Genomic DNA, 9,786 nt, shown 5'->3' with positions numbered 1-9,786 from the left:
CACTATGGAGAACAGTATGGAGGTTCCTTAAAAAACTACAAATAGAACTACCATATGACCCAGCAATCCCACTACTGGGCATATACCCTGAGAAAACCATAATTCAAAATGAGTTATGTACCAAAATGTTCATTGCAGCTCTATTTACAATAGCCAGGAGATGGAAGCAACCTAAGTGTCCATCATCGGATGAATGGATAAAGAAGATGTGGCACATATATACAATGGAATATTACTCAGCCATAAAAAGAAACGAAATTGAGTTATTTGTAGTGAGGTGGATGGACCTAGAGTCTGTCATACAGAGTGAAGTAGGTCAGAAAAAGAAAGACAGATACCGTATGCTAACACATATATATGGAATCTAAGAAAAAAAAAAATGTCATGAAGAACCTAGGGGTAAGACAGGAATAAGGACACAGACCTACTACAGAATGGACTTGAGGATATGGAAGGGGGAAGGGTAAGCTGTGACAAAGTGAGAGTGGCATGGACATATATACACTACCAAACGTAAAACAGATAGCTAGTGGGAAGCAGCCGCATAGCACAGGGAGATCAGCTCGGTGCTCTGTGACCACCTAGAGGGGTGGGATAGGGAGGGTGGGAGAGAGGGAGATGCAAGAGGGAAGAGATATGGGAACATATGTATAACTGATTCACTTTGTTATAAAGCAGAAACTAACACACCATTGTAAAGCAATTATACTCCAATAAAGATGTAAAAAAAAAAAAAAATCTGATGCCCTGATGTTTAGGCTTTAGTAGTCTTGTATGCTTGGCTTTCATTGGTTACCTATCCAGCAACCACTGCCCCTCCGACTTTGCTTTGGAAAACCACCCCATGTAGAGCAACCACATGGTCTTAATGGAATCCACCCTGCCCCCAGCTCCAGAATAGGTAATCTCATGCTCTTGTTACATGGGCAGGCTCCAGCCACTCAATGTGTGGTTTCCTCTGACCACTGTGATTAATTCAGGATGGTCCACTCAGAGTAAAGCTAGGAACTTCATGTTTAAAGGTTAATTCTTTTTTTTTTTGGCCTCACCACACGGCTTGCAGGATATCAGTTTCCCGACAAGGGATCAAATCTGGGCCCACGGCAGTGAAAGTGCCGAGTCCTAACCACTGGACTGCCAGGGAAATCCCAAAGGTTTATTCTTTTTGATATGAATGAGCAAGGGAATATGTAACCTCAAGCGCTGCTCTCATCCATCTCATAGCCATGAGATAGGACAGCCTTAGAAGACAACTGACACATGGAGAGGGGAGAGCTGAGAGAATTAGAGAAAGGGAAACAGTGTCCTGGTCAAACCATACATGGGCTTTGTCCTACCACTGGACTGTTTTCAGTTATGTGAGCTAATAATTCCCCGTATCTTTTTGAGACAAACTTTTCTTACCATAGAAAGCATCCAATTGATACTGCTTAAGACATACATTAATAAAACATAGAAGTAACAATTGCCATAAAAGAAAATAAGAATACTACGAATTCAGAGAAAGAATACTTGAAATGAGGGGATTAATAAAGACTCTATGGAGGTGACATGAGCTGAGCTTTATTTAATTGTAACAGTTACCAATTATTGGTGTCTTACTATATCCAGGCCTTGGGTTAGCATTTTTTATGCACTGGCTCATTTAATCCTCAAAACAACCCTATGAAGTGGTTACTTCTTATGAAATGAGACTAACATTTGTTCTTTCTTCCAGAATAAAGCACTTCAATTCCCAGCTAAGCACATGACCATCTGTAATAAAGATTTCATTTCCCGACTCTCTTGAGGTATGGCTACAAGACAAAATTCAGGCCACAAAGATTAAGCACAATTGTATGGACTTCCAAGTTTTCTTAAAGTTGGGGGCAAGCCTCTTATGCCTTCCTGCTTTCTGCTGGCTGGGATGCAAAGGTCATGGCAGGAGGCCAAGCAGCCATCCTGGATAGTGAGGAAGCCACACGCTGAGGATGGTAGCAGAGCCTGGGTCCCCTGACCATGTTGAGAAGGCTCCCTGCCCAACCTCGTCTGCCTACCTTGATTGTTTTTGAGAGAGAAAACTTCTATCTCACAATAAGCCAGAAAGAACCTTTTGCATTTTCTTTCACACAGAGCTGAATCGAGGTCAGACTGATCCATTAATATTATCTCCATTTACAGAAATGAGGGGGAAAGCTTACCCAGTTATAGCCAGTGTAAGCCAGGATTCAAACACACTTCTGATTCCTTTCATCGGGGTTCCAACCCTCACCCAGATTGCCTTGAGAAGTACATAGGATTTGTACAGAAGTGGGTAGAAGGCCTTGCACTTTTCTTACAGACAACCCAAGATCTTCTATGGTGGTGAGGATAATTTAAGACAGGGGATGATTCTGGCTTTCATTTTATTCCTGAATTGGCACAGTCTCCCTCAAATTCCCAGTCTGTCTTTGGAAACAAGAACCATGGCTGCTCCCCCTGAGGCTACTGGGAAGACAGTGATTTGGCTCCTTGTTGCCCAAGGTAAACATGTGCTGGGAACACAACCCAATCACCTCTCCACCTAGGAAAGTCATGTAGGTCAGAAGATAGCAACTGTTTAGGTTGGCACTTGGCATCAGTCTGAGCTTTGATGCTGTGACTCAGGCAGAAAAATGAATTTATCAGGGAAAACAAGGAAGGGCAGGTCAAGGATTCTGAAATACTCCTCAGCAACTCCAGAGCAAAGCTGCAAGACTGCCTTTTGCTTTAGATGTCATGAACTACTACAGTATGGTTCAAAGTGTTCTCCTTTAGCAGATGAAGACCATCATGGTAAAAGTACAATGTATGTGTATGAAGTTCAATATACTGTCCAAATGTACAGCAAGTCCTGGGAACACTTACTGAACTGAATTAATTATACACGTGATTATTGAGGAAGATGTTTCAGGACAACTTGGGAAAACTGTCTATTTACAACTGGCAAAACAACAACTAACCATGAACTTGGTATAAGACTAAGCCTGCTTTCAGGAGACCTCAGGGGGTTGAGTTCCATACTGGAAAAAGCTCTAAAGGACTGTTAGTCCACTGAATCTGCTCTGGAATCCCATGTGCTCAGGATCTGAACAAATTGCTGTGTGCCAATGGGAAGGTTCAGATCCTTGAGCAGATAAGCAAAGAAATCATACTTCAGAGCAACCTGGTTTCTGAGGTTAAGAAGCTCAGGTGCTCACTGCCTTGGTGCATACACGCTCACATGCACACACACACCCCTAAGGGTGTAAGGCAAGTTTATACAGATTCAGTGGTCTAGAACTGCACTGTCCAAATATGGATATAGCCACTAGCCACAGGTGGCTAGTGAGCATTTGAAATGTGGCTAGTATGAATTGAGATGAGCTGTAAGTGTAAAATGCAATTTGTAGTGTACAAAGATTTCATACAGAAGAAAGGGTAAAATATCTCCATAATTTTTTATATTGACTATATTAAAATGATACTATTTGAGATATACTGGATTTGAACAAATGTGTCATTAAAATAAATTATACCTCTTTCTTTTTATTTTATGTGGCTACCAGAAAAGTTTAAAGTACATAGGTCGCTCACATTATATTTCTGTTGGACTAGAAATGCTGGATAGTTCTGGTCTAAAAACCTTCATTTAGACTAAGTATCACTTAACTTCTTTGGAAGTAAAATATCATGTTAGATAATAGCAATAAACTCCCACCAAGAAAATCCTCGCCTCCCTCCTTCCAGCTCTTTACTACGTACAAAGTGGCAATCTGCCAGGTGGCTCATGTTCCCACAGGGTCAGGAGAGGCCTGGCTCTCCCACCAGTCTTTGCAGGCTCTCCCACACCCTCTCTTAACCTCTCTCCACCCAACTCCCAAGTGCTCAGCTCTCGTGGGCAGCCTCCCAAAGCTCAGCAGGCACACCCAACACTGTTTTTCTGGTGTGTTCTTCTGCCCTCTGCTCCCATCGTGCCCTCTCCCTGGGGCACATCCTTCACGCTCATGACTTCATCCTTCCTCTTCTGACTTATCCTTGTAACTTCACAGAAATTCAGGTGATTCAGACGCTACTTTCCAGCCCCTATCTCTCGGTTACTTTAAGCACTTTAAGTCAAACTCTGAAGGAAGAATCTATGTACTTTTAAAGAATAAGAGAAGGGACCAACTACAGTTCAAACTCACAACCTGCCAAATTCCTAGAATGGTTGGTGTGTACTGGGAGGGAGGGGTCAAGACCACACTTTGTGTGGTCTGCGTATTTACAAAAAACTATTAAAATAAAAATTGAGTAATCTGGGTTTTATCTCTTTTTATTTTTGAGTCTATCCCTCACAGGAGGATAGTAAATAATGAAACGTCCCAAACATTTGAAAAGAGAAGGCCTGAAATGACACAAAATTAGGCAAATTTGCTCGTGAAGAAGAAAGAATAGAGGCTCTCAATCTGGGACACACAGATGCAGGTCTGAATCCCTGAAAGTATGGGCAAGGTTCTGAGACTGTGTGTATATATACATTTTGAGAAAAGAGTCTGTAGCTTTCATCATATTTCAAAGGGTCTGAGACTCACATAAGGACTACTGCCTTAGGTCTTACGCATGAAATGCAATGAAATTATGAGGTAAAGAAAGGTTATTTACACGATAAATATTTTTAAGACACCAACAAGTATATGCTTGCAGTCATTAAGTCCATTACAGTGCACATCTGTTAACTCTGTGTATCTTCACAGTGTGATCTTCACCACAACTTGCAAAGTGTAACCATTCAATGCCTTCTGCTTCATTCTCTTCAGTTTTTCCATTACAGTTCTTCCAGCATAATTTTTTGATAGCAAGTGTATGACTTTGGCTAAAACGAAGATAGAGAAATCATGAAATGAATGTATGCTATGACTATGAAATATTTTTCTGGGTGCTCACCTGCATATTAATTCAGTTAGTATGCTCTTCCTATTAGTGCTGTTAACATAAATAGAAGTCAAAACCTGACGATCTAAATGTACAGGTTTTAAAATACCATCACTAATATTTTAGCAATTTTATGTTAGCCTTGAAAACATTTTACTTACTGACCAAGGACACCACCAAAAAGAGCAAGAAATAGACAATGCATTTATGTCAAATTTTGCTTTAACCTTCAATTTTAACTATTAAAATCAGTCTTTCAGGTAACATTACTAAATGTGTTTCTTTTCTAAAGAATTCCAACTTTGCAACACATTCTACATGATTTGATCTTCTGACATCCCTGTAACTTGAATGGACACTTACTCTCATTATTTACTGTTGGGTAAGAAAAGATAGTGAAAGATTTAATAAACTACCCAGTGAAAGAACCTTGGTCTCCAATGTGACTTGTAACTGCATGACCCTGGGCAAGATGTTCATATTAACGCACTACCCCCAGCCCCCATCCTCATGGCTGACCTAGGATGCTACCAAACATAGATTATTAATAAATCTCTATGAAATATAATATCTTCTATAAATTTAACCTGCAAACTAGTCCTTCAAACCAAAATGGAATAAGGTGAATATGGTGCAAGTTTTAAAGCAGTAAACACTGAAAATAATACCTGAGCTCACAAATTATACTTGCAGACTCTGAGAGTCCCTGTCACCAATGCACTCTCAGGATCAAAAGAATGAAGTATAGCCTCGAAGTGATGAAACACCTTTAAAAATTCAGCACACCAGAACCTAAGTCACCAAATGACTGTGAGCCCTTGCAAGTGGCCACTCTAGAAGGGTCCACACATTCCAACAATGCTGCTGTGCCTCAGTGTTTCCTGAAATTCTCCTAAAGGAAGACTACACAGACTACGACCTGAGTATTCTCAATGAGAGCTCATCTTCCTTTGAGGATGAATTTGATTACTGAAAGAAGTCAAAAGTCATCTGGATATGAGCTTATAAATAAGATGAAGGTTAAGCTAAAAAAAAAAAAAGGGAATGGTCAAAATGAGAAAAACTTTATATACAAGGTATCATAATTGGTTTTCTTGCATCACTAGTAAGCTAGTTTTGAGCACAGTTCCTAAAGAGAAGTTCCAAAAATATTTTAAGTAACAGCAAGCATCACTGGGATCTCATTTGTTCTGGATTAATATTAAAGTTCTCTCATTTCATTAAAAGAATGATTTGAAGTAGTGACATCACTGAGACAAGAATATATTTAGACTAGTATATATATAATACTTTGCTTCCCAGAGAAGTTACTTTGAGGCACAGTACTTATTTGGCCATATATGCTTTGAGATGGTATGTTTCGTTTCTTTTCTTTTTTGGTAATGTTCTTTAAATCCAGCGTGTTAACAGATCACATTTAGAAGACAGGGAGTTCGGGGAGCCAACCTAGAAGGCAGTGTTTGCTTATATTACCTTCGTTTATATTTCATTATCAGCAAAACCTTTCATTTGAAAAGGACTCGTAATCTGCTAAGTGTAATATTAGCAATCCAAATAATATAAGGTAAGCCAGGAATTAGTTCTTGCAAATCCAAAGTCACCATAATGACTAAAAAAATTTTAAATGAAAAACTCAAATTCTGTTCATGTCCCCTGCCCATACTTTCTGAGAGGCTTCTTGCCACTGTTCCACATTCGGGCCACAGAAGTGGTCTGGGTACTAGGCAGAGGCAGAGCAAGCATCATGGGTAGGGCAAAGTGAAAGGAAGGAAAATAAGAGGAGGGGAGGCCAGGAAGAGAGGAAATTTCAAGTGCCTGAAACATGGAATTTCACTGGATACCTCTCTCTTCAGTAAGCCAATAGCATGAACTGTTTCAACAGCTAAACCCAGCATCAGAGAGGTGGGAGAGAACCCATGAGGACAGCAGTAATAAAGCAGATCTCATTTTAAATACATTTAAATAAATACAATTATCATGAGCATTAACATGCTTTGCCGGTAAGGAGACAAACTCCCCTGGAAGATATATCTTGTACAACATGTCTCTCGGCATCAAGCCAATGACCTTCCTCATGATGCTGTTGTTTGGAATTGTATTTGAAGTTATATTTTGGATAGTTTAAAGACATGAAGGCTGAAGAATCCTGAAACAAATCTAACACAGAATGACATGAATGACTTTTTGAAAGTTTAGTCATTTTTAATTAATGAAATGGGTAAAGAAGTAGATTAAAAAGTGTTCCCTGCTGTCTAAGCAGGCGGATGAGGAGGAGGCTGTAAACAGCAGGTGCTCTGAGCAGCTCAGGTGGCAAAGGCCCACGCCCAGGGCATGAGGCTCAGGAGCACTTACTCTGCCTGAAGGCTGGTCACAGGGCTTTGAGGGGCACTTGACAGTTTACTCCATCTCAGGATGTGAGCTAAAGTGTTCAAACACGAGATTCGGCTACCAAACACAATCTATAATATTTCCAAAAAACCACCAACATTTTGAATTAAATTTTACTAAGATTCTAGTTAGTCAAATTCTGAAACTCATCATTATGAAAATCACTTTCATCTCCAATGTGTTGTCTGTAAACACAGTATCATGCAAACAAGCAATTTGGTCAAATAAACTTTTAAAAAACAAGTGCAATATAGTAATAAACGTCAATCTCAAGAGACTGTCACAAAATACAGAGGTACAAATTAGCAGTAAGCACCATGAACAGATTTGTTTCTCTCCATGCAAATGTGACACAAGATTTGCTGCTAAGGACTCCATGATATCTATCTAATCTGATGGAAGCAAAAACAGGAAGGAAATACCTTTGACTTGTTTCTACACAGTGCCTCCAGTCATTTATTTCTGGAACTTGATCAGTCTTTTTCCAAGAATATAAACAAATCTTTCCACACTCTAATCCTACTGCAACAACGTATCTGTTTTTAAGGGAAGGGAAAGACAGTGATTAATTTAGCACGAACTTCTGTTATCTCCATCATCACCAATCTAAAGTAGTTCTTCAGTGCTCCCAACTGTCTCTGGCTTACAAAGGACTCTGTTTAAAATTCGGGCCCAGGATCCAGTGCGCTGCTCTACTGTGCGCTCACAGAGCCTCCTCTCCATCGAGGATGCTCACAGTTTTACCTCTGCCCTCTGCTGGCAAGGCCCATAAGCCAGTGTTTTCCTGGCTGGCAGCAGAGACCCTTGTTCTACCGAAGATACTTGTTACAGAGAAAGCACCACAGTCCTAAATTTGGTGAAACAAGAACCTTTGAGCCACACTCCCAATCTTTATTTCACCACGCTGAATATCATCAAGCTCTATCAATTTAGCAATTCTTATGAGGGGAGTTCCCTGGTGGTCCAGTGTTTGGGGCTCTGAGCTTCCACTGTGGGGGGGCCTGGGTTTGATCCCTGATCTGGGAACTAGGATCCCACAAGCCACGCAGTGCAGCCAAACAAACAAACAAATAAATAAATAGGGGTTGATCAGAAAGATAAAATAAAATGGTGTTAAAAACAAAAAAGAAATCCTATGAGAAACATAAGCATTATTAAAAAAAATAGTTAACTTGGAAGCTAAGAGAACCCAAAGATGAAAGTATAAGAGGGCTACACATTGAGAAACTAAGCGGTCTTCTTAAAGAAAACATACGATGAAGCCCCACACAGAGACTGACCGTTGGGAAAGGTTAAGTACTGGGCAGACACTGACGGCAGTCACAGCTCCGCCCACGTCCAGAACGGAGGAGCAGGGGCCGATGCTGTGCTCAGTGGAGTCATCGCTGGAGTCGCACTCACCCCAGACAACCACCTAACACAGACAGATCAAACTCTGTAAAACTTTCTCTTTGCAAGGTTTCTAGCAATGCATTAGAGCGTTTCAATGGCATAGAGGACAGTGACATTTTAAAAAATGCATCATTTTCATTTGTGTTCCAGGACTTCTGAGAATTTCAAGCATCATAGAGAAGCCACCATGTAGCAGGTACATGTCTCTGAGACCTCAACCGCGCAACTGTGCTGGTCCAAAGATGACTGTCCCTGCCCAGAGACCAGGGGTGTTTAGCCTGCTCTTTACACTCAGGAAACCAGTTCTGATCCAGTGAGACTCTGTCCACCACGTCCTCAAGGTGCTCGTGCACCACCCCAAGAAATTACCCCAAAATGCATGAAACCAACCAAGTCCCTGGCTCTTCTTCTACACCACCCACTGCTCATGGAATCAGCTCAGCTCACTCGGGAGGCCCTAACCTTGATACACCGCATAAGAAATGAGGCTTTCCTGGAAGCTCATGCCTCAAAAGGGTGTGAATGGTCACAAAGAAATGGAGAGGGAAGTGAAAACGCAGGACCAAAGCAAGATTCTGAGCAGAGGGCTCCGCCCAAGCAAGCAGGAGTGCATTTCTGAGACTGCAATGGCGGATGATGCTTTGTCCGTTTCAGCCTTGACCTAACTGTGACAGCCACAGCTGGACCATCTGCTACCGGGCCTGACTGTGGAAGGCAGAAGCAGTCCTGCTGCCTGAGCAGCTAGCAGAGAGTAGGAAGACAAATGCCGGGGAAGAAATGAATAGGCAAATGACTGAAGTAAAGGTCTGAGAGAAAGCACTTTAGAGGCTAACATTTCAGTGTTTCATTGAGTGACAGCATGCTGTGTTAGTCCTCTGCTTCTGTAACTTATACCATGACTGTGACTGGAGAGGGCAGGAGAGAGGTAATGCTCAAGTGCCTCAGCGCCTCTGGTCTGCAGGAAGTGCAGAAAAAGGAAAGGATGCTTTAAAGAGCATGAAAACAGAGGACAGACCAGAGGCCAGGGGAACATTTCCCAGAGAACAAGGGCAAGGTTCATGGTCAAGAACCTACTGCTAGCTAACTTGTTCTGATTTTTCTCACAGCTCGTGACAC

General features: G+C 41.3%; 1 protein-coding gene across 6 annotated transcripts in view; it reads right to left on the bottom strand.

Annotated features, from left to right (window-relative positions):
- Positions 1-4,594: 4,594 nt before the first annotated feature.
- Positions 4,595-9,786, bottom strand: part of ELP2 (elongator acetyltransferase complex subunit 2) — a 52,365-nt gene continuing 47,173 nt past the window's right edge. For all 6 annotated transcript variants that reach the window (XM_007455209.1, XM_007455211.1, XM_007455207.1 and 3 more), the window contains 3 exons: positions 8,559-8,692; positions 7,701-7,814; positions 4,595-4,831 (listed from right to left, as the gene is read on the bottom strand). In XM_007455209.1, the coding sequence (XP_007455271.1) occupies positions 4,675-4,831; positions 7,701-7,814; positions 8,559-8,692 (405 nt within the window). In that variant the 3' untranslated portion in view covers positions 4,595-4,674. The remainder of the gene's footprint in view (positions 4,832-7,700; positions 7,815-8,558; positions 8,693-9,786) is intronic.

Source organism: Lipotes vexillifer, unplaced genomic scaffold (genome assembly GCF_000442215.2).
Source record: "Lipotes vexillifer unplaced genomic scaffold, Lipotes_vexillifer_v1.1 scaffold90, whole genome shotgun sequence".
Classification (NCBI taxonomy): Eukaryota; Metazoa; Chordata; class Mammalia; order Artiodactyla; family Lipotidae; genus Lipotes; species Lipotes vexillifer.
The sequence above is the reverse complement of the archived record's forward strand: the minus strand, read 5'-3'. Positions and strand labels throughout refer to the sequence as shown.